Raw genomic sequence first — 26111 nt, 5'->3', positions numbered from 1 at the left:
TTCCAATTGAAACAACTGGGGGAATTTAAATAAAGGGGTGGAACAGAAAGTGAAATTTCACCAGAACGTTGGGATTGACACACTTCCTCTTGCAGCAAGTTCCATGGGGATCTCTTTTGATCTCAAGTACTCTTCACATCAGCTGTAAGTCTCACTCAGAAAAGAGTCCTTCCAACAGCACTTAGCATCACATGGGGTACTGACTCAGTAGCCACTCAGAGGAAGGAGTGCCTCCTACCTAACAAATTCTGGCCACCACTTCTTGCTGCACCTCAGTTTTCCTTGGACACCTCCCATCCAACTACTGAAAAGGATGAACCGTGTGAAGCTTAGCAGCAGAGAAAGTTCCACAATGCAAAATTCAGTTCTGTGGCCATTCCTCAAAATCTCTAATTTTGTGAGGTACTAACTTCCATTTTGTTTTAGGTGCATATACATGCTGAGATCTAACAAGATCACAGCTCAATGTGATACAACAGTCAAAGCATTTATTCTATGCCAGTTCATTGAACCAAAACTTAGATAATTTTTTGTCTCTCTCATTTTAATAGTATTAATACTAACCTGTTCCACTAGATTTTCAGTGAAGATCTTTGAGTAGTTGGGATTTATATAGGTTTCCTTCCAGTCCTGAAAAGAATGATTTGAACAGATTAAACAGCTCACTTATTTCCTTTTTTAAAATGCACAACAAAAAATATAGAAATTAAAAATGAATTTTACTACTCTGCAAATTCCTTTGATTTCTTCCATTCAAATCATTAGAAACAATTAAAGATGTTATTCTATCTGTAAATTAACTCTTGATTCTATTATCTCAGGAAACATTTTGGGATATATGGGTCCATTTTTGACTCAGGCATGCATTTCTTTTTCCAGATTATGAGTCATATTTTATATGATATGCGGATACTGAATTTATTATTATGTGTGCGCCTCTCAGTAATATTTGCCAATATATAGTAACCACAAAAAGTTATAATTTTCCATATGGTCATATAATGATTTCTAAAACCTATTAACAGTTTTATGCATAATGTGATATATACCACAGGATTTTCAAAAATCTGCCAGAGATCATTGTTGTAGTGGGAGGTATTGTAGTTGGCAGTTGAAATAAGTCTCCCAAATTCATGTCTGTTGGTAATGTACATAAAGACACCCTGTATCAAACAAAGAAGAAAAATGATGTTAGCAACACTGTGTAACAGTAAGAATGATATTCGGCTTTTAAAATTTTATATATATATCCCCAAAACACAGACATGTAGCTAAAATATGGTATATATAATTTATATTTTACCTATATATTTATGTCTCTCTCATACACGTTTTAACTACCTCTGGGTTTGTTTTTTAAGGAAATCTTTAAACTTTCACATGACTATTTCTGATCACAGCCTGTATTACTGATTCCTGAACATGTATTTCTACTATGATCCACATTAAAAAAGACACATTTGGTATCATTTGTTTTCTAATCAAATTAAGGCAACAAAATGTTTTGTAATAGTGCAAATATGCAATTGGAAAAGAAAAACAAATTTAATATCCTTTGTTTTTTTCTTCAGTAAGCCTAGAAAGACCATATATTAAAATGTTCAACCCTCCTGAAACACCGGTTTTCAAACAGAACTCTCACACAAATTAAACTGACAACAAAGTCTGGGGCTGGGGATTTTATCTGAAAAAAGCGAACAATTAGAAAAAAGGTTTAAGTACTGTCAGAACACCAAACACGCAAGTTCTGCGCTGCTTCAGAACATTTATTATTAAGTAATCCTTTTGGTGAATTGTCCTGAAAAAAAAATCTGAAAATACAATGCATGTTAGAATTATGATGAGGAATAAAGAATATATCAGTGATATAAAGACCAACAATTAAATGTGCTGCTACACTGGTTCATAAATAAAAGCTAGGATATCAACAGGGCTCCCTTGATTAGAATTAGTAGCAGAAAATATTTTTGTTTAAAAGAAATTGGGGTTTCTTTTAGTTTAACTGTTTTTCAGACCCAACCCCATTTTAGAAAGTTTTCTCCATTTTAGATTTGCACAACACAGAGCCATTCCCACTTGTTTGCTTGTATCTGGACCTCAGTTTTAGGTCTGAAAAAGTGTTAAATTGCCAGCATGATAAAACGTGTTAAACATGTACTCAGTTCTTGGCTCTTAACACATTAAATAGCTACAGCAAGGAAAATAAGGAGGGTCTGGCAAAAGTGGCTACCCAATGCTTATCACAAAAAGCTTTCCTATACAGGATACCCTGGGCCTGATTCACCACGTTGTTGCTCCAGTTTTATTCAGTGCAACTCTGATTTCAATAGAGTTACATCATAATAAATACGGAGAAACAAAAATGTCAATCAAGCCCTTTGAGAAGGTAACCTTAAGTTTATTCTGGCTTTAGAACGATTTTGTATTCTTGAAATGAGGAAATACTGCTAGTATTTCTAGGACCAGAAGCAACTTTTTAAGTGTGTCCACCACCCATGCAGTTGTAACACACCATTAGTGCTTGCTTTCTTTTCCCGAAACATGACATTGAAGTAATGGACACACTGAGACCAGTTCTTCAATAGGTCTAGCAATAGGACTATTCATGGGAGTAAGCACTGCAGAATTTTGCCCAATGGCTGCACAAACACAAGCTGTAGCAAAACTGAACAAAGACTTTACAAATAAGACAGGCTAGACAGGTCAGAGAAACTTTGCACTTTGTCTTTTTTTGTGATTTTGGGTAATATTCAGAGAGGTTTTGAATCGTTTAACCAGTTTCATTGTACTAATAATGCCAATAATTAAGCTGTAATGGCCTAAATCCTCAAAAAATGACTAGTGACATTGGTTATCTTGATTTCCAGGTGCCCAGATTCAGACATCTTAAAAGGAGCCTGATTTTCAGAGCATTAAGAGCTCTCACCATGAAAAATCAAGTTTTAAGATGTTTTGATTAGGCACCCCATATCACCAGTCACTTTTGAAAATGTAACTTAAGACTAAAGAGAAAGGTATAGCAACTTTTACTAAGGTAAGTGGAGAGAGGGGAAGGGTTTTCCTGTGGTAGAATGATACTGCATAATAGTAACAACTAATGAATAAAAAAAAGCAACACCTTTGGGGGTCTGAGCATATGGAATGTTTCCGAAGAAGGGGAGCCTTTTTCCCTTTGTAAACTCTAAAATGAAGGAGAAGCATCACATCAGTTGACCGATATGTGGTCTCTCTCTCTCTCTTTGTCAGAGATGTATTAGGTTTTAGGGTTCCACAGTTACATTAGGTAAATAACAGCCTTCGATCAAAAGCTGATATTCCAAAATAGCTTTTACGGGCAGCATGCATCTCCAAGCAAAGCTCCTATGTACATGTTAAAGCTGTATCCACCAGCCCCTTATCTGCTGCAATACAAAAACAAGCACGTACCAGACGGTCTCATAGCACAGGTTGAGAAAGAGAAAGAGAGAAGGCAATTCTCTGACGAGCCACAGAGTCAGATTAGTTTAACAGGAGCACATGGTAAGCACAAAGTGCAATAACTGCTGCTTAGAAGGTTGAAAACAAGAGTATGTTGATTGGGTTGTTCTGTAGAATGAGTACAAACAAATGAAATCATGCCTTGTTATGGAGGGAATAAAAAAATTATACTTGCCAACTTTTCTTGTTCAATTCAGCAAGTTATTTTTCAATGCTATACTGTCTGGAACTAGCTGTGGTTTACCTCTTATTTGTTTCTGTTCTGAAACTAGTGTAAATATCAGTACAAATATGGTTTTGCATATTTATACTCCTAATATAAATCAATCTTCATATTACTGACAGCATAATACAAGCAACACTAAATAGTATAACACCTTTAATAAGGGTATCATTCTGAAAATGGCTTAAAATAAGATTTGTATATTGCCAGCTTCAATCATTAACTTTAAGTATTCTCATTTAAACATAAAACAAAGTGTTCCACCTAACTTGTTATAAGTTCCAAATTGTGCAGATTAACTAAGACATTTCAAGACAAATGGAGATACTCAATGATAGCTGATATATTAACAAGGTGGCCACTGAGTCCGCCTTCATGTTATACAATTGTGCCAACAAGTAAGGTAATTTATAGTACCTATGAATTTTAACTGTATTTAAATAGAAATAAATATGCTGTCAGTGCACCAGTCCACTGGTCTTGATCAAAGCCAAATGCTTCCACTGTATTCTTTTCAATTATTAAAAAAAAAAAAACACCCACTAATGCCAGTATCCCACAAAAAATTGGCTAGTACTTGTAATTAGAAAGAAGTGAACACAATTCAAGATTACATACATACACCTGTAGCAAGCACGTTAAAAAAAAACAACTGCATGTACTATTTAAAAGCAAGCCATCCATCCATCCACCTTACCATTTCCCTGGCATTCCTGCAGAGTGCCATATCAGGATCCAACTTATCACGAACAAAATAGTTTCTCTCTCTCATCTCTGATCTGAGAGTCTGTCCTTTAATTAAGTATATATTAGCCATATAAGGGATATTCCAGACTCCTCTGTAAAAGAAGTCCAGGGGAAAAGGTTTAAGACTATGAAAACTGGAATGTATTGTACATTTTACAATTTGAACATCAGGATTTTATTATTTACTGAAAAGACCAGGCAAAGTTCAAGGCAATGATGTAAGGTTCCCAAGATATCTGAAAAGCTACAGCTGGACTTGAAGGGAGCATAAGCAGCAATTCAAATTTTATGAGCTTTTATCACGAAGAAAGTAATTCTACCAAATTCCTTAAAGTGGGTTTTAAATATATAAACACGTCCCTTTCCAGACTAGGTCAAGGCTATCAATTAAATTCCTTTATATTATAGCATTAAGTTACTCAGTGGGATGGAGAAAACTATTAAACAGATTTTATGTTCGTTTAAACACCCAACCGTAGCTTCTCGTAGACCGTCTGACTTCTTTACACTGATACCCGGTGAATGCAACAGGCCATAAATTTAATTCAGTTGAGCCAATATCAACAAATAGGCATCTCCATAGGACAATGCACTGCTCTACAAGTTTTCTGTTTCCCAGAGGCAGATCTATAAAACCAGTACATAACTGTAAAGGAGTATCAGCCCAATAAGACCTTTTCGAATTGCCAGGGTCAAGTAAAGGGCCATTGGCACATATGCAAATCAGGCCTCAGGTAGTTTAAAGTATGTTCATTTTGGGGAAAAGTTACTGTTTGTGAAATGAAAGTATTTCTCATCTGCTTTCACTTTAGTCTAACATTTCTGGGCTGTTATAAGGATGGAAAGTAGACAGCATATAATGGAACAAATACTGCTGTATCAAAAATGGTTATTAATTTTAATTTCAGCTGCTGATTAAATATTGTGCTTGTCCAGAAGAGATGAGGAAACACTTTACTTGTTACACATTTGATGAAGTGTCTCTAGATTATTTTTTGGCATAAATTCACAGTATAACTTCTTCAATTTTTGCAATTAATTACAGTTCATTTTCATAGCATAATCATATTCAGTACTGATGACCATCACTTATTAATTGCGTGTGTTGGGATAGTACCTAGGACCTCATTGTGCTGGGCACTGTGCCTTTCTATTCCAGGTTGCAGAAACAGAAAGTAATCCTGGATTATTGAAGAAATTCATGAACGTAACTGACATTAACGGTTCAGAAATTCTCTCTCTCTTTACATGAAAAATATTGGTATTTGCTGGGCAAGGAAAGAATATGTCACTAACTACTGTCCAATGATATCTGGTGTTAGTGATTAGTTTAAGTTAACTTACACTCTGTTCCCTTGGACAATATCCACATAATCTTCTGAGCGAGCATAATAGCCATCAGGGCTCAAAGCACCCCAAAAGTTGGACCATAGCTTCCCATGGCGAGTTACAAGTGGAGCAATTATCTTCCTGTAAAAACAAAATATTCCATAAGAAAATAAAACATGAACTTTGATTCTGCTAGCATTAAAATAGTTGTAATGGCTGCCTGTGAACATCTGCAGTGTATCGAAGGTGCCTCTCACTTCTGCACTTTTTGACAGAGCACCAGAATTGAAGGACCATCAAATCTAGAAGCAGCCATTCTACACTTGAGTTGAAGGGAAATATTTTCCATTAACTGCTAGTTTCCAAACTTCCAGCCACCCAAAGGTGAGAGCAACAGACAGGAATTTAGCTGCCATGCCCAGCATCGCTATAAATCATGGAGTTTTCAGGCAGAGGAAAATACTCTTGTCCTCTTTCTGCAGACAGAATGAGCACAAGTGGGCAGGCCTTTAACAAAAGCTTAGCTAAGGATTTTTTTGCAGAGGCAACAAAAACAAAAAATGAAAAAAGCAAAAAAAAAAGTAGAGGACTTTGATTACGGAAATTATTCCAAATGGAAAAATAACTCAGCAGACATTGAAAACAGGTGAGAAGGGAAATGTGAGGTGACTAGAAATGGAAGCAAAATAATGGAACTTCTTTTATAAGTGCTGTCCCCCCCTAGGCCTGTTTTGTGAAGCTTATGCTACTTCTGTCTGCACTATACTGGGTCCTAAACTTCTCTTTTACAAAAGCAACCAATTTCAGCGAAGAAATAATATAATCAAAACGACAAGCCAGCTACGCCTTTATCTACAACTCAGTCCTCATCATTAGGTAAATGCAAGTTTCCAACATATGGTGATGAAATTAATACTCTGCCTCTTTGTCTGACCCACCTGAAAAGCCTGGCATTACCACTCACGGCCAAATCCGGTGTACTTTACTCACATGGGAATTCACGGATTTTCATGAGTAAAGCAAGCAAGATTTGGCCCTAAAGCAGGAAAAAACCCAATATGAGCCGTGAATAGTAGTCAATATTGGATCTTTTCTGGAAATTGTGAAAAGCTAACAAATATTATTTGTATTCGTATTGGATGTCAACGTTTAGTTTGTTAAATAATTTCACAAGATACAAGACAATGAGAAACAGCTTGTAAGAGCAAAAACAACGATGTTCTATCTCCAAGAATAAATCTCTTTTTTTAAAACTCCAAATACTAAGACTGAAACAAGTGGGCTTTTTTTATGCCTGAATTGTACAATTTCTGATCAGTCAGTCTTGGAAATCCTGCTTCATTTAACAGAAAGCAATGACATCACACAGCTGTCTTCAGAATGATTTAGATTCTTGGATGTTCAGACTGGGAATTGCTGTTTGTGCATATTCTTCTATGCAACAGATTTTGTGAATGGTTAACTCCCATGCTTACTATAAAGAGTGATAATCAGTACATCTTCCTGGTCAACATGAGCTAGATTCACAAGAGGACTTAGGTGCCTAGCTTCCCCTTTAGTTGCCTAAATTTCAGAATCAGGCCCCATTGGGATTCACAAAACCCCCATCTAGTTGCTGCTGAACCCTGTAGGTGCCAAAACTTGCTTGACACCTACCTTTTTGTAGTAAAAGTTCCCTAGGTGCTTATGTTTCTGCCTCTGCACATGCATACTGCATCCTCACTCTGGGCATGCAGATGCCTAAGCCCCAGAGTGATTCCTCCACCTAACTGGCCTGCAGGGCCCAATCCAGTGAACATACTCCGTTCACCTACCTTTTTCACTTCAACATTTTCAAGTGAGAAAGTGTTTCCATTAACCAAATAATTAGGTCTGATTATTTTTCCCCACAGAACTCAGCATTCCATTAAAGCAGGTTTTTTTGGCAAACAAGCAGCCAAGATTAATTACAGAGTTAAAGATGTTTGCCATTGGAATGGCTTAGTGGTCTATTGGCACCACATAGTTTGCAGTAACATGATCACCTGATGCTCCCTCAAGTAGAGTGGAATGCTGATAAGCTCCACAGGGAATTGAGCCAAACTTCTCTTACAATAATGCAATACCATAGAAGGGACAAGTAAAAGGGGATCCTGGAGAGTGCTTCCAGACTAGAAAAAATGAAGATCCTCACTCTGTAAGACAAAGTTATACTGAACCTGTTCTGCTCTATCAGAAGTCTTAAAGTCTTCGGGTTTGTCAGCACAACATCCGCATCTATGCTGAAGTAATAGTCACATGCTTTATTCTGGCGACAAAGGTCCCTGCAAAGAGAGAAAGCAGCTCTTAGCACAACCAGTACATCCTCGTGTGATGTTAAAAATAAGTTTATTGTGGAAAAACTCAAGCACATTTAATAAATACTTGATAAAACTTTTCCAACTTAGGTGCCTAAAATTATGTACTTAAATCCATTTAGATGCTTAAATAAAAGGGGTCTAATTTTTGAAGGTGCTGCACAATCTCCAGGTTCTGTTGTCTTCAGTGGGAATTGTAAGTGCTCAACATCTCTGAAAATCTCCAGTTTTCATTTAGGTGACTAAATATGGATTAGGTACTGAAGTTTGGGCAGCCAAGTTTGCAAATGTTGGGTTCTGTATTAAGAATCATTTAACTGGGTGTCTAATATAGTCTCAACCCATGAGCTTTGCTTGAACAAAGGAGCTACATGTGTGATCTGCTGATCTGAATGGTGATAGAACTCCCTTCCAGGAAGCTGTTAACTGAAGCCATTAGCAACATTGGGGGGGGGGGGGGCGAGAGAACAGGGGGAAATCAATTGAACTACTTATACCCAGTTGGTTAAGCAAAACTTTATCTAAAAGAATAAGAACGTAATTGTTAAAATACTAGATACACCAAAATCCCAACTGAGGTGACCACTGATCAGTGTAAAAAAGGGAACTCATGTCTACACTGCTGTGCAGTTTGGATCACAGAGGTATGAACTGCAGTGAGTACAAAAGGGCTGCACTGTAACTCCCCTGAATGGATACTTCAGGTGCAAACTTAAAAGTCGCTAGTTCACACTGAGGTAGTCCTGTCAGAGTTCACGTTCACGTCTGCCGCTTCCATACAGGGGAGTTACAGTGCAGCAGTTTGGTGCATGTTGCAATTCAGATCCTGGTAGTCCAAACTGCAGGGCAGCACAGACGTGCCCTTAGGAGGTCGTCTTTGAAGCAATCTATCACCTAAGTTTCTGATACCAGAGAAGGAGGAAATAGAAATTTCTGCATGTCCCTGTTCTCCAGAGAAGTTTCACTGAAAGGAGGAGGAATATTGTATTATCCTTTAATATAAATGTGACCAATTACAAGCGCAGAAGAATTTTTTTTTTTTTTTTGGTAGACAACTCTCAGGGCTAAGTTTGGGTATCAGTGAACACAGCTCCATTGAAATCAGTGGAACTGCAACAATTTACATCACCAGTGAATTTGGCCCTGATGTCTCTATGGGAATATATTATTTTAAAAGATGGAATATCACTCTGAGGCAATAGCTTCCCTATACAGCTTACATTTATTGTGCTGGCTTGTACGGTCTCACTACAGATTCCATCTTACCTGCATACATTTTATTTCACTTATTCCACTTTCTGTAAAAATTCTAATAAATGCTACTTTTGTTTAATCTAACTTGACCTGAGTTTTGATTGATACCTGGGGAAATTAATGGTGGTTTTTCATAAATTCAAGAGATCTCACAAGAAGAAAAGTGACTACAAACAAATCAAAGCATGGAGAAGACTGCAGGTCTTTTTTTCCAGTGCAGAACCACAAAACTATATCCTGTTCAGTTTACCACGGAATTCAGCCTGCGGTATTTCTCCTGCAAGCGTTCTTTATCAAGGACGGTCACCCTTTTGATTATCAGGTCCTCTTGTGCTCAAACTGGTACCTCAAGATCCTTTTGTGAAACTGCACTGGAAGGTAAACGACATCCTTCTCCATTCCATTCCATTGACTTAAAACCAAGCTAGTCACTTAGTCAACACACTGTTGCAATAATCATTTGAGCTGAATTTCTAAAATAATACTGAGTTAACAGGAAGGATAGTCAATACAATGAAGAATTCATTGAAGAAGAGGTTTTTATGCACAGGTCCATGGTTAACAGTCTCGGTGAAAGTACAGGCTATTACTTAACCAGCACTTCCTTCATAGCCAATTTTCCATCATATGAATGTCCTACATGTTTGTGTCAGGTTGTGAACTATGATTTCTGAATTCTTTACACTCATTATTTCCATCTGACACTGGCAGAGTTTATTTCAGTCTATTAATTTGCTCTGTCCAAAGCTTTGTAACTCTGCCATAAAATTCATTTGGCTTTATTATTAGAAAATAAAGTCTCAGATAAACATCATAGGGAGTTTTCTTTTAACCAACATTTGAAAATAATCTATACAGATTGTTTTTAATTATATGCTACATAAAATAAAACAGAAGTAGCAGCTTTAGATTCATTTTTGAGCAGACGTAATTGGAAAAATTAAGTCTCTTCCAATAAAATTTTGCAGGCAATTTGTGGGACTTCAACTTTTTTTATTTTTACAAAATAAATTGTCAGAGTATTCTGTTAAAATTGGCTCTGTCTAGTTTTACGAATCCTTCTGTACTGTATTCAAATATATTAATCTAAATGACAGGCTATTAGACATTTGAAAAGCTTCCAAGTTAACATATACCCAAAGTACTAGTGATCTATTTGGAAGCCTTTAGAAATATTCTATTACCTTAAATATAAGGGAATTCATTTGTAATAAAAGTTATAGGAATATTTTTAACCAACAAAAACCCCCACAAGAATCTTCAAAATTAATGCAGCAAATCCAGTTGGGACTTCCTGACCTTAGTCTGAATCCTTCCATTTTTTAACTCTTTCCTTCCATTCTCACTATAGTAGAACAGGCTGGATCGTTAGGTTAGAGCTTCACTTTTAATTAAGAGTTTCCTGCATTTCTGGAATTTTTGTAGGAAGCATGGTTCTTACTATTCACTTGCAACCACCATCAACAAAACTTCTATAAAATTCCCTAGCTTTGGATTATACATAACATGGACTTATAAAATTTCTCAATACTAATAAAGGAAACCTGCTAATAATAATGAAATTCAGATTTACTTTTCTGAGGCTTTCAACACAGTCTAGAAGCTCTCCCTAGGAAACACAAATGGTCTTTGATAGTCTTTCTGCTTCAGGATATTACATTTTGATAATAGCCTAGTCTTTAAGGACACAGATATGTAAGGATAACACGTGAACCTACTCCTTAATTCAAGTAGGAGACAGGGATAGCAGTGACAAATGGGCTGCTTGCTTTTCAGAGGTGCTTAACACCACTAAAATCAAATCATATCATTTTTGAAGAACTTTATTTCCCTGGCCTCAGTACATTTGCTTAGATTTATCTTAGTAGCATAAACGTGAAAGTTGAAAAGATTTTTTTTTTTTGGTACACAAGTTCAAGAAGCTGTTTTAAAGCAGCGATAAGAAGTGGTCAGTAGGAGAAGACAAAGATTCTGAGAGAGGATTAATACTACTGTTTAACTCTGCTTGTGAAGTACTGGCTTATCTGTGACAGTGAGTATATCTTAGGAAAAGGAAAAATGTTGCTGTTCTTTTGTGAACAAAACTTTCCACTAAGACCATGTGATCCTAACCCACAGTAACTTGTTGGGAAGAGACATAATCTGTTCAATTTCCTCTAGCAAACAGCCATTTAAAACATCTATAAACATGATTTGTATTTGAAATTGAAGCAGTCTATCATTTTCTGTCCACAGTTTGGAAAGAGAATTGCAATTCTGGAATAGATGACATAAATTTTAGGGGTCGGCAAACTTTTTGGCCCGAGGGCCACAACAGGTGGGGAAATTGCATGCAGAGCCGTGGCAGGGGGTTTGGGTGTGGGAGGGAGTGCGGTGTGCAGGAAGGGGCTGAGGGAAGGGGGTTGGGGTGCAGAAGGGGTACGGCGTGTAGGAGGGGGCTCAGGGCAGGGGTGCAGGGAGGGGATTCAGGGCAGGGAGTTGGGGTGCAGGAAGGGTTCAGGCTCCAGCCCAGTGCCGCTTAGCTGGAGCGGCTCTGGGGTGGCAGCAGCATGCCCCGGGGCCAGGGCAGGCTCCCTGCCTGCCTATCTGCCCTGGCCCCGCGCTGCACTGCTCCCGGAAGCAGCTAGCACCACGTCCCTGCAGCCCCTGGGGGAGTGGGGACAGAGGGCTCCGCACACTGCCCTTGCCGCGCCTCCAGGTACCTCCCCTGAAGCTCCCATTGGCTGCGATTACCTGTTCCCAGCCAATGGGAGCTGCGGGGGGTGGTGGTGGTGCCTGGAAGCGAGGGCAGCGCATAGCGCCCTCTGCATGCCCCCTGCACCCCCGGGGACCACAGGGACCTGGTGCTGGCTGCTTCTGGGAGCACTGTGGCCCACGGCGTCGGGGGGGGGGGGAAATACAATCCCCTGGGCCAGATCCAAAGCCCTGAGGGGCCAGATCCAACCCGCAGTTTGCCCACCCCTGCCTTAGGACATTCAGACGCCTCTTTATGAATACTACAGTTTGAGAAACACCTTAAAAATGGTGCCTAGTAATATAATAAGATGACACCACTTACCTCTCCGTGTGACTTATGAAGGACAAAAATTAACCATCAGTACTAATGGCCATTTGGTGAATGTGAGTTAACCAATGCATTATATAATTTAGTAATTCCTGCTCAGTTGGGAGCTGAATTGAATACATGGGGTGACTTTTCCATAAGATATTAATAGCATATAGTTCCAATCATGCCATAGTTGTGTCACCTAGAACTACACTTGGCAATTTCTGAATATCCTTAGTGAAATCTTTTGATTCCTTCAGAATAGTATATACCAACACTTCTGTCCCAAAAGAGGTAAACATATCTAACCACACAATGGATAAAGGGCTTTTATTTATGAAATTAAGCCTGAAGAGCAGAACTACTAAAGTAGCTCTACTACATCCTGAAAAGCTACCAACACCCGTAAAAATTCCCTGAAGTGAGAGGGGGAAAGTGGGGGATCATCCAATAACAAGATTCTAAGGACTGATAATCCTATAAGGAACTGAAACAAATTACTTCTTACATTTATTATAGCCTGAACATATTCATCTTAATCTCTAGAGTTTTCTGTTACACCAAAATCTACAATAGCTGATTAAATCTGGTCTCCAAATTGCAAAGGTGAATAAATCCAAGTTCACAGTTGAACTGGAAAGGGTGGAAAAAATGACAGTAAAATATCACACATGTTCCTTGAAGACAAGGTTTTTTTAAAACTGAAGAACAGAAATTCCAAGAGATGTGCATACATAGGCAGAGTGCCCAGTTGACTTTACATCTCCTTTTTTTCCATTATCTTTCCTCCTTCCACTCTCATTTTGCTTCTACAACTGGTGCAAAGAATGTCATTTTGTGTTCCCCATACAGATAACACTCTGGAATTATATCAAAAACCGCTGCCATCAATGCACCAACCATACAGAGCTTTAAGGACAGCCAACACTGCCACCCAGTTGTCACAATATCCGAGAGGTAAGTATACAGATGGAAAACAACTCAAACTTATCCCATATAAGACATAAGAGGTAAGGGGGGGGACAATCCTTTTAGGAATCTAACTAGGAAATTAACTTCAACAACTGTTAAGGTGATCTGGCCTCCAATCTCCATGGTTTTGGGAGTCCTACTGGACTCATTATTGATCCAGAACACTCAGATTGCAACATCTTCCACCTTTTCTGGCTATGATTATATCTCCATGATTATATCAACCCCACGTTAAATTTCTGCAATTGACTGTACCTAGTGATGAAAATGGAAGCCAAATAAACACTTCAGATTAGACTATCACACAGTGGATTGCCCCTTAAATGTACTTTTAAAAAAATCTAAGAACACATGACAGTGATGTCCCATGCTCTGGCTCCTCATATGAAACTCTCAGTCTTGGTTCTGATAATGGTCACGATGGAAAGCAGTGGGGTAGGGGAGAGGAATGTAAACCAAATGAGTGAGGTTGGTTCAACTAAGGAGAAGAAGAGAGTAACATTCCTGGAGGAACTGTTATGCAATTCTTAATTTTGTACCAGGGATCAAATAATGGGCAGACTAGAAGGACATGGATAGAAGAATGAAAATCTACCCAATTTAATGAACGTGCTGTGCCAAAAGATTGCCAAAAGTAAAAACAGGAAAGTCACAGGACTCTACCATAAATTTTATATCTTAGAAAGGTCGGTAGGAGTTATGCATACCCTTTCTCAGGATATTCTTCATAGTGATAAAAAACAAGTAGAAGATAATATGCTACATCATGGATTTGATATAGCCCATGAGTCTATGGATAAAGTTAAGGACATTGGGTCTATTTCTCAAAAAAGCTTGGATACAGAAGTAAGAGTGGTCCATTTGTATGGAACTCTGGCATGTGCACACAACCAACGTTTACTGCTGATAAGAGAAAATAAAATACTTAAAATAGAAAACAGACTGACTAGAAAATAAATCCAAATTAAGATGTCAGAAACTGAAAATAGCCATTCAGTGGTCAAGAATTTTGTGGAATGTTGATTGGTGGATTATTTCTATTTGTTCAAACACATATTCCACACAAGAAATCTGTTTAAGACAATGGGCCAAATTCAGAGGTGAGTCTAAGAGAATCCTAAGAGAAGCAAAGCAGTAAAAACAACTTATAAGAGGAGGCGTGTAAGTATCAATTGATATTACAGATACTGAGGTGGCCAGAAGATGTGTTTACACCACTTTAAATCACTTTTGAATTTGGCCCCGAAACCCTCCGATTTTTAACAACTGCGTGAGCATTGCTTGAGCTATGCAAGCAAAATTTGAGAAAAAGTCAGATTTGTGAAGAGTCACTCTTTTCAATGCATTCACATTGGAATACTAAAGGGAATGGAATAAAATTCTGAATTCCAGATGAAGAGAAGAAAAGGCTAAGAGCAAGCAGCAGATATAACCCACAGGGAATTTGTGTCACAAATCTAACCCAAAAGTTTAGTTGGATTTATCAGAGAAAAGCAAACATACATTTTTCAGATGTCACAGGGAATCAGATTAATTTCAGGAGGGAGTGGAAACAGACCTTGAGGATAGAAGAATACATAGTTGAACGTGGAATTGATTTTAGGTTGAATTAAGGTGCTCTGTCAATTTATATTTGCATTACTCACTTTAAAATTCCTACTTTTAATAGTTATCATTTGAGCTCAGTGCAGTTCTCTGTGTTGGCTTGTATATGATTTTTTACACTTTCCCTTTATGCTACACATCCCCTGCAGGACAGAGACTGTTAGCAAGTGGCATATCAGAGGAGGAACAACATGGGCCAAATTATATTTGTATTGTGGTGGAAATAAGTATCCACTGTTATGTATCACATACTTTTATCTTACAAAGGGGAGTTTGATAGAATGCTATGCAACACTGACAAACAGGTAGTTTTGTGGGGCTCTTTTTAATCTTCTGGTGAATGGCTAGTTTATAGCCACCACTCCTACCATCCATTTAAATTATTTATAATCCGCTGGATCTCAAAGAGTCTTAGGGGCTTTTGTATGTAGTTCTGCTTTCTGTCACATTATGCTACTGTAAGCTTCATGAGAGGAGGCAGAGATCTCTAGGCTCTGCAACTGAGATCTGGAGCTTAGTGTTATAATATGATATAAGCTTATTACTGAAGATAGCACTTCCCTTTTACACTTATACAATAATATAAATGGGGAAGGGTGGAAGATCCTCTAGAGCTGCACATACAATAAACCAGTTCACAAGTTTTCAAGTGCAGTATGTAATAGTGGAGAAAAAGCAGAGTATCTTTATTTATTTATTCAAACCTGCAAACCTCAAAAGAACAGCACAGAGTAGACTTCATGATCCTCTCTCTACCTCATAAGGGTAGGGTCAAGCCTAAAGATGGATGAAGGAATAAATCAACTGGAATCAAAATTAAGGTTCCAGGGATTACAAGTATTTCCTAAGTGATGTTTAGACCCATTAATTCAAAAGAACTTAAATGGGGATAGAGGAAGATAGATCAATGATTCTCAACATTAAACTAACAATCTAATTTACCTAGATTTCAGTAAGGCGTTTGATACCGTGCCCCATGGGGAATTATTAGTTAAATTGGAAAAGATGGGGATCAATATGAAAATTGAAAGGTGGATAAGGAATTGGTTAAAGGGAAGGCTACAGGGGTCATACTGAAAGGTGAACGGTCAAGCTGGAGGGAGGTTACCAGTGGCGTTCCTCAGGGATCGGTTTTGGGACCAATCTTATTTAATCTTTTTATTACTGACCTTGGCACAAAAAGTGGGAGTGTGCTAATAAAGTTTGCGGATAATACAAAGCTAGGAGGTATTGCCAATTTAGAGAAGGACCGGGATATCATACAGGAGGATCTGGATGACCTTGTAAACTGGAGTAATAGTAATAGGATGAAATTTAATAGTGAGAAGTGTAAGGTCATGCATTTAGGGATTAATAACAAGAATTTTAGTTATAAGCTGGGGACGCATCAATTAACGGAGGAGGAGAAGGACCTTGGAGTATTGGTTGATCATAGGATGACTATGAGCCGCCAATGTGATATGGCCGTGAAAAAAACTAATGCGGTCTTGGGATGCATCGGGAGAGGTATTTCCAGTAGGGATAAGGAGGTTTTAGTACCATTATACAAGGCACTGGTGAGACCTCACCTGGAATACTGTGTGCAGTTCTGGTCTCCCATGTTTAAGAAGGATGAATTCAAACTGGAACAGGTACAAAGAAGGGCTACTAGGATGATCCGAGGAATGGAAAACCTGTCCTATGAAAGGAGACTCAAGGAGCTTGGCTTGTTTAGCCTAACTAAAAGAAGGTTGAGAGGAGATATGATTTCTCTCTATAAATATATCAGAGGGATAAATACCGGAGAGGGAGAGGAATTTTTTTAAGCTCAATACCAATGTGGGCACAAGAACAAATGGATATAAACTGGTCATTGGGAAGTTTAGACTTAAAATTAGATGAAGGTTTCTAACCATCAGAGGAGTGAAGTTTTGGAATAGCCTTCCAAGGGAAGCAGTGGGGGCAAAAGATCTATCTGGCTTTAAGATTAAACTCGAAAGTTTATGGAGGAGATGGTATGATGGGATAACATGGTTTTGGTAATTAATTGATCTTTAAATATTCATGGTAAATAGGCCTAATGGCCTGTGATGGGATGTGAGATGGGGTGGGATCTGAGTTACCCAGGAAAAAATTTTCTGTAGTATCTGGCTGGTGAATCTTGCCCATATGCTCAGGGTTTAGCTGATCGCCATATTTGGGGTCAGGAAGGAATTTTCCTCCAGGGCAGATTGGAAGAGGCCCTGGAGGTTTTTCGCCTTCCTCTGTACCATGGGGCACGGGTCACTTGCTGGAGGATTCTCTGCTCCTTGAAGTCTTTAAACCACGATTTGAGGACTTCAATAGCTCAGACATAGGTGAGAGGTTTTTTGCAGGAGTGGGTGGGTGAGATTCTGTGGCCTGCGTTGTGCAGGAGGTCAGACTAGATGATCATAATGGTCCCTTCTGACCTTAGTATCTATGAATCTATGAACAATAGCTTGGAGCCCTGTATGATGCAGTACACATTTTCACATGACCATATATTACACACACAAATTTAACCTCTTACATCAGGATACATATGTTTAGTGGTAAGGGGGTGACAATGAAATATTTTTGAAACATCTCTTCGTATAACTACCTAGGCATGCAGAGAAAAGGCAAGGAATATACAGTGGCTGTCAGAAAAAGATGCAGGACAAATATGTAAATACACAAAGGCCAAAGTCAGCCCTGGCGTTGGGCATGCAACTCCTCTTCATGCCTAACCAAGCGGCACCGGGGACGCATTTGACCTATAGATGCAATCAAAACACTACTGGTATCTTCAGTTACATTTAACAGGCTCTAATAAGCCAAAGAGGGGAATGCGGTCCATTAGTCATCACCACTAGTGGGGGGGAGGGGGTTGTCAGCAGACAGGAAGTGTTTATTTGTCTAACAATTTAGTGGTTGATTCTTACTTCCAAACTGATTGTTTAACCTGTGGTTTAGCTGTGCTTCTGGAGTTGTGTTATTCTATTCTGAAACTTAATTGGTTTTATAGTGAGGGTCCTTTTCTTAATTATTACTATGCCTCCAAGGTAATAAAAGACCCCAGGGAATACCCAACAGCAGGTAAGATTGCCAGAAACACATCGGTAATATGGAAGTGCCCTTTTGGGGATGGAAAATATCTATAATCCCCTAAATAATGTTTAGACCACTAAGTCAAAAGAACTTAAACATGGACAAAGATAACATCCACTGGAGGTTTTAAATCAACAAATTCTCAATATCAAAAACAGCAACTAGGAGCCCTGTATGATTCAGTTCCTCTCCCGTAAGAATTGTTTTGCAATGTCCTGAGAATAATCACGATTGCAATTTCTCATTGGAAGTACAATGAAATACAGTTTTAGAGGCCATTAAACACATGGAAGCAGACGTAAAGTTGGAAGTAGCTGCATATACGTTTAGAACAAAACATGGGAAAAGGTCAACAAATCTGTTAATCCTTAGCATCTGATGTAACTCTACACAACCCAGAAAAACAAACAATAGCACTAAGGCCCTCCCAAATAGAAATAAATAATCTAAAATAATGAAAGAAAATGTACTTTTACAGAATAAAATGGAAGTAATTGTAAACCCACTGAGTGGGAATGTATATATTTGATATTAGGGAAATAAAATGGATTATTGAGCAGTTTGATCTGGAATTTAACATAGTCTCTGTAGACTGAAATCTCACTGTTACCTAGAGAGACTAGACCAAACCCATAAAATACAGATCAAAGCTCAGGTTCCAAACTACACCCACATATAAAGCTTAGGGGAGGATGTTCAGAATGGATCTGAACTAATGAAATACAAATTAATGGAACAAGAGCCAGATGCAAAATCTGGGTATGGGTTCAGTTTCTGAACCCCACCCTACTCCATACATGCGGAAAGAGAAAATTATGGTGTGTTCATACTCAGATCTCTCTCTAGTTCTACATTAAGTTTAATTTTACTATAAGAAACAAGATGGAAGATGTCGAGTACAACAATGCATAGAGTTGATGCATCTTTGAATGCAAGCTGTATTTTTTTTCCTTGACACATCAGTCTATATTAACTTTGTTTTAGGTCTTGAGCATATGTCCACCCCTGAAAATAGTAGCAGAAAAAAAATACTTTTTTCAGAAATTAACATAGCTATTTAAACTTGAAACAACAGCCACACATTTCGTATTGTAATGTAGTATAAAGTTTAACTAGTACTTTATGTTGCATCATTTACTTTGCATAGCATGCTTCTTTTCAAAAACACGAATTTATATTTGGACAGATTTTATTGCTCATCATATATGCTTAGAAATATGTTCATGTTCCTGCCAGATATACTTCATGAATAATCCACAACATCTGCTCCACTCCTACATAATCTATTACTCCCTATATTCTGAAAGCCTTCATCTGAAGTCCAAATGATAGATAATTTAAACAAAGCTAAATCCAAGCCAACAAGAAATGCCTACACAAATGAACAACAGCTTTTTATATTAAAAACAAACAACGGTATACATAATGAGGACACATCATAAAACATTCAATATTCCACTGTGTGTGTCTAAATACAGTGTGTTATTCCATGAAAATCTTGCTTAAGTGTCTATTGATCCTCTGTTGAAAATGCATAATCTAACTTAACATTCATATACAATTTAAAAAAAAAAATTAATTACATTCCCATGTTCCTGGCTTCTGCTTGACTCAGGTTCTCCTCAGGTCCAACAATTTTTATACTTCTGATAGCCTTCTTGGCTTTCTCCCAAAATTTCTTGATGTGCTTTTCATGATAAACCTCCTGTAATCATGTTAACATAATTCAGAGTTAATGTAAAATACCAATTGCTGTGCTGTAAGACACAAATAAGAAAACATTTAATGTCCAAATGCAAATTGTACTATCACAGGAAGAAAGAAGAGGCGATTACAATTTTTGCAGATATCTTCAGAATATTTTCAAGTACTAAAACAAGCTCTTTTGCTGAAGAATTTAGAAAAATCTCTGTGGTGGAACAATGGAATTCGTGTAACTATTGTGGTTCTAGTACTGGGGGAGTCGCAAACTGTTTAAATGATCATTTTGCTGGATGCATATTTTGCAACCTATGGCCCCAAACCCACAATAAAATCTGCACAGATGAACCCTTATGGCCACGCAAATGCCCATGGACTTCAGTGGGCTCTGTAGAGATGTAGGGGTCTGCCCACACATATCCAGTTGCAGGATGTGGGCTTAGAGCTTTATAAAATGCACATAGGGATCAGTGTTTGGATCTTAGGTTCAGTTTCTCACTTTCAGGTTAAGAACGCTGTAGAGTTAGTGCCTCTCACTGCTCTCCAATGATCCTGGCTGGCCAGTAGGAGGAGAGGCACAAAACTTACTCTGGCTAGAACAATATCCATCCTTCTGTGAAGTTAGGAAGTTTGTTATGACATGAGGCCTTTTAAATGGATGGAGGTGGAGAAACTGTTTGGACACACTGACTGAAAGAATGGAGTGTTTGTGAGGAGGAAGCAGGGTGGAAGTTGTGCAGAGCATCTTCACCCAAGTTGGTAAAAACAACATTTCTGTGTATATTCATAGAAGTGCTGAATATTTGATAATTCTCTCAGAAATGAGTTTCTAATTATTATTTCTCTTTATTGCTAATTTCCTTGGCTATGCCTTACAGTTTTCTACAGCATGCAATAGTTCTAAGCCAACTCTCAGATAACATGGCTGGCTTTAGAATAATTAAAAAAAAACAACCCACCCAAATTCTCACCAATTTCCCCCCTCTTTATATTAAAAAGGAGGATAGCCAACTTTTTGATAATTTCAAAGGCTATTTAACTTCTGATTGGCACAATGAGGCATTTGTTTTGCACAATGATAAAAGCCCATAATTATTACTGGTATATAATCTGCATATCTTTTACTATCCCCCCACAAAAATATTCATAAAGCTTGATGGCCAACTCCTTATCAAGGCATGCTATGCCATCGATGTCAATGGACTACATGCCGGTGTAAAGAGAGAAAAATACAGGGACCAATCCTATTATCACATCACTTATGAGCCAATCCTGCAAAGACTTGTGCACATCAGTAACTACTCATATGATTAATGCTACTGAACTCAATAGGGCGTAAGTCTTGCAGGATTGAGCCCTTAGATAAGTGGTTCTTACAATGTGTTACATGGGCCGCATCCAATACTACCTGTATGCCCCTGAAGATTTCACATGGGCCACAGCACGGTGCTGATTGGGCTGCAAGCGGCCCCTGGCCAGAGGTTGAGAATCACTGCCTTAGATGAATAGCAAGGAGCACTCAAAGTAAAAGTCAGCCCAACTGTTCTCTCCTGTGTATGTTTTGGAGACTCATATCTTTCACTTTAAGGCTGGGAGCTTCATGGAATACAAATGTTATGACATACATCAGGAACCCGAATTGTAATAAAATAACATTGAGGTCTTGGCCACAGAAAGCAGAAAAAAACTAATCCGATTCAATTAAAGGTTCCAGAAAGTGCCTCTTGAATTTAATCAAATAAACTCCTTGAGAAAAGTGCTGTTGCTCCTATTTAACATTATATCACTGCATATTTTCCATTGCTGCTTACCATAGTATGCAAAATCTCAATTACATTTTAGCAATTGCACCTGAATAAAAGTAAAACTGGTCCAGATAGTTCCCCCGTACTTACATTATTATGAATGAAGATACTAAGTGGTTCCTTTGGGTAATCCAGAGTCAACAGTCTGTCTAAAAATTTAGGTAGGAAAGGAGTTGGTTGTTCAATGAAAACAGCAATTGTAACCCTTGGATAGTCCTAAAAGAAATAATATGTTGACACAAAATACAACCAGGAACATTTGCCTCCTCTCTAAGATGACAACAGCATGAGCTCAGTCCTGCTTTTAGTACAGTTGATCTCAACTCCGTATCTAAAAATCATCATGCTTCTGTGTACATTCACTATCTGATTTTACAAGATACTAACATAGATGTCCAGTAAACCAAATGGATTTAGTTTCATTAGGATCTGGGAAAACCTTTTGGGAAATGAGGAGGCTATACAGGAAGGATGAACTCCACCTAAACCAAAATGGAACCAGATTGCTGACATGTAAAATTAAAAAGGTCATAGAGGATTCTTTAAACTGAGGGGAAAGTCAGAAGGTGTGAGTTTGGACAGACATTCCTTTTGGCCAGGATTTATGAATAGGGATAGAAGTTAATAAAAGTACAGATAAGAACGGAAGAGAAACAGTCAAATGAAAAAAAGAGGCCCATTTAATTATCTCACATGAAGGCAGACAAATTAATATTGACACATTTTATAAGTGCTTGTATACAAATGCAAGAAGTCTAAATACTAAGATGAGGGAACTTGAGTGCCTGATATTAAAATGAAGCTATTGATATAATAGGCATCACAGAAACTTGGTGGAACGAAAATAATCAATGGGGCATGGCAATACCAGGGTAGAAAATATATAGGAATGACAACATAGGTTGCACCACTGGAGGCGGGAAGGGATGGCACTATGTGTGAAAGAAAGCAGAGGCAAATTTAGTAAAAATCGTAAATGAATCAAATAGTTCCATAGAATCTCTATAGATAGAAATGCCATGCTTGAATAATAAGCATATAACACTAGGAATACACTACTGACCACCTGACCAGGATGGTGATGGTGACTGTGCAATGCGCAGGCAGATTAGAGAGGCTACAAAAACAGAAAACCCAATAAAAGAATAGGGGATTTCAACTATCCCATATTGACTGGGAACACTTCACCTGAGGATGGGATGCAAAAATAAAATTTCTAGATACCATTAATGTCTTGGAACAGCTAGTCATGGAACCCATAAGAGGAGAGGAAATTCTTGATTTAGTCCTAAACTGGTCCAAAGAGGTAAATATAGCTCAACTGCTCAATAATGGTGACCACACTATAACTAAATTTAACATCCTTGGAGGAAGGAAAATACCAAAGCCACCACAGGAGCATTTAACTTCAAAAAAGGGAAACTACACAAAAATGAGGTTAAGTAAACTAAAATTAAAGGGAACAGTCACAAGAGTTAAATGCCTGCAAGCTGCATGGAAGCTGTTTTAAAACACCATAATAGAGGGTCAAACTATCTATACATACATAAATACGCACACCAAATATATATATATTATAAAAATATAAAAGAGAACACCCCCCCCCAAAATGCCATAATGACCAAACAGAGTAAAAAAAGTTCGTTAGAAATTTAAAACAATATCTATTAAAAATGGGAAGTCAGATCCTACTCAGGAAAATAGAAAGGAGCACAAACTCTGGCAAGTCAAGAGTCAAAGTATAATTACGCAGGCCATAATGAATTTGAGGAACAACTATGAAAAGACACAAACACTAACCACAATTTTTTTTTTTGAAAGTACATAAGAAGCAGGACACATCACAATCAGTGGGTCATTGGACCATTGAGATGCTAAAGGAGCACTCAAGGAAGACAAGGCAGTTATGAAGAAGCTAAATGAATTCTCTGCCACAGTCTTCACTGCAGAAGATGTGAGGGAGAGTCCTACACCTGAGCCATTCTTTTTAGGTGACATATCTGAGGAACTGTCACAGATTGAAGCAACCGCAGAGGTTGTTTTGGAACAAACTGATAAATGAAACAGCAGTAAGTCACCAGGACCAGATGGTATTCAGCCAAGAGTTCTGAAGAAACTCAAATATGAAATTGCAAAACTGCTACTAGATGGACTACTGATCTGACCAAATATAGTCATTCTTATGTACTTAACTAAATTCTCTACAAGTTATTTTCAGTCTCAGTGTAGCTACTGAATATTGCAAGTCAAGGTTTTAAATTACTGACATATGAAAGAAATGCATATAAACATTAGAAAAACAATATTTCACAAAATAAATTTTAAAAATAGTATGCAAAAATCTATAAAGTTAACGTTTTAGCTATAGAAAATATATTTTAGTTGTCTAAAGGAAAACAGACTGATTTTAAAAATAAATTACATAACTGAATTTATGCCACAAAATATTTTACTCATCTATATTATACGAGTTCATTAATGCATGGAAAGCAGCCAAAGACAGGCAAGGCATAACAGCAGCCTTCTCTACTTCCCTATTAACTGATTTATACTCAAGGAACTATTGATAGGTCAGCTATAGTAGATATGCATTGTAGATACATTTTACTATAGTTCATTAAAATAAGAATTTTATAATCATGCAAATAGATGGTTAAAACTTGCTCGTTAGCATTAAGCAAAAGTTATTTTTCTGTTTGCAATTTATGGTAACAAGAATAATTAAATAATTCATTAAAAATAGAAGAGAAGTGATGTAAAGCCAAGCAAAGGCTTTTATAACATTTAGATACTAAAATTATTTTGGACTTTTGGTTTAGAACAGTAATATTAAATTACAGGAATGTTTTATAAAAAGACCACCACTAAAACAAAATTAGGTAACTTTTTATCTAGAACAGGTTTGTAAGTTATTTGAGATAGACATCTAAGCTTTCAGTAATGTACTCCTACACACAAAAATGTATCATTAAAAATATTTTTCTACTTCTAAACCAGACAATTAATATAAACATTGTTAAAACTCACTGCAATGGACTTCAGACAGAAACCAAATATGGGTATAAAAATCTTCAAGTTAGTTCTCTTTAAGCAAGTCTACATTCACTTACAGTGCATCTGCACAAGATATCAGGATGTGTTGAAATTTCAGTGTCATTGTCCAAGTGAGAGACAAGGTGGGTGAAGTAATGTCTTTTTTATTGGACCAACTTCAGTTTGGTGAGACAGACAAGCTTTCAAGCTACACAGAGCTATTCTTCAGGTCTGGAAAAGCTACTGCTAGTGTCACAGCTAAATACACAACTAGCGTAGCACAAGTACCGCATATTCTAAGGAACCATATAAGGTGAAATAGCCTGTTAATACCTCTGTAGTCATGAGGACAAAAAGGGGGGTTGGCGGATTCAAAAGCCATAAATCCAGTCTTTATTATCGTAACTTTGCTAAACACTAAAAATCATGATCTTACTAAAAAGAAAGCTGGTGACTCACACCAAACAGAAGCTGGTCCAATAAAAGATATGACCTCAACCACCTTGTCTCTCTAATAACCTGGGACGGACATGGATACAACACCACTGCATACAGCACTGTTTCTGGATTTCACACCTTATTAAAATTTCCAATCTACTGTCATTCTGGCAGGAACTGCTCTACTGAGACTCGTGTCAGGATAACTTGTATTGTTGATTACAAGCAAATGTTAACCACTCTATGAAGAAGATTTATCAGTGAAGTGCACATGTTGTAATAAAATGCATCATTAAGCAGGGCATATGTAATTGCTACCAATGATAGAAAGCACACACAAGCAAGACGGGCAATACACTCGATTTTGCATATTTTTCAAATTCCATGGGATTATTCTGCGGGTGTGGCACTTCAAGATAGCCCCACATTCTCCAGGAAGAAATTCAGAAGCAGCAACCACATCATCAGCACCACGGAACAGGACTAGGGGTAGGTAGCTGAGCATTCCCATCCCCAATGCAAACGGAAGAGATGTGAAAAAAGAAAAGGAGTACTTGTGGCACCTTAGAGACTAACCAATTTATTTGAGCATAAGCTTTCGTGAGCTACAGCTCACTTCATCAGCATGCTCAAATAAATTGGTTAGTCTCTAAGGTGCCACAAGTACTCCTTTTCTTTTTGCGAATACAGACTAACACGGCTGTTACTCTGGAAGAGATGTGGTCCCATAAGCCCTTTTAAGGAAGCAGCACCTTTACAGCCTCATTATTTCTTATCATGGTCCATCCACCCTCCCTACACCTTACTCAATTGTTGCATCTTGCCTTTAATTAAGCTGTAAGCCCTTCAAGGACATGTTTGCACAGCACCACACACACACACGCTCCAGTCACCACTGCATCCTTTGCTCATTACACAAAGGAAAACGAAGGACTAAGGTGAAGGAAATCTCCTTGAGGATTTATTTCACAGAGATTCCCCACCATTATACCACTTTTTTGGTGCCCCCCCCTCAAGCCACAGAGAGACCTGAAGGGCTCATCTGCAAATTTGGT

At 37.8% G+C, this 26111-nt stretch overlaps 1 protein-coding gene across 7 annotated transcripts in view; it reads right to left on the bottom strand.

The window, feature by feature from the left end:
- Positions 1-26111, bottom strand: part of PLOD2 (procollagen-lysine,2-oxoglutarate 5-dioxygenase 2) — a 75034-nt gene that overhangs the window by 8908 nt on the left and 40015 nt on the right. For 6 of the 7 annotated variants that reach the window (XR_012160783.1, XM_073359749.1, XM_073359748.1 and 3 more), the window contains 8 exons: positions 21676-21801; positions 19663-19784; positions 7975-8079; positions 5792-5917; positions 4398-4539; positions 3119-3181; positions 1050-1163; positions 565-630 (listed from right to left, as the gene is read on the bottom strand). Coding sequence is in view for 6 of the 7 variants with exons in the window: in XM_073359749.1 (XP_073215850.1) it covers positions 565-630; positions 1050-1163; positions 3119-3181; positions 4398-4539; positions 5792-5917; positions 7975-8079; positions 19663-19784; positions 21676-21801 (864 nt within the window). In the remaining variant the exon portion in view is untranslated. The remainder of the gene's footprint in view (positions 1-564; positions 631-1049; positions 1164-3118; positions 3182-4397; positions 4540-5791; positions 5918-7974; positions 8080-19662; positions 19785-21675; positions 21802-26111) is intronic. The other variant, XM_073359745.1, reaches the window with a different exon arrangement.

The sequence above is a fragment of the Lepidochelys kempii genome, chromosome 9, assembly GCF_965140265.1.
Source record: "Lepidochelys kempii isolate rLepKem1 chromosome 9, rLepKem1.hap2, whole genome shotgun sequence".
NCBI lineage: Eukaryota > Metazoa > Chordata > Testudines > Cheloniidae > Lepidochelys > Lepidochelys kempii.
This window is presented reverse-complemented; position numbering and strand designations above follow the sequence as displayed.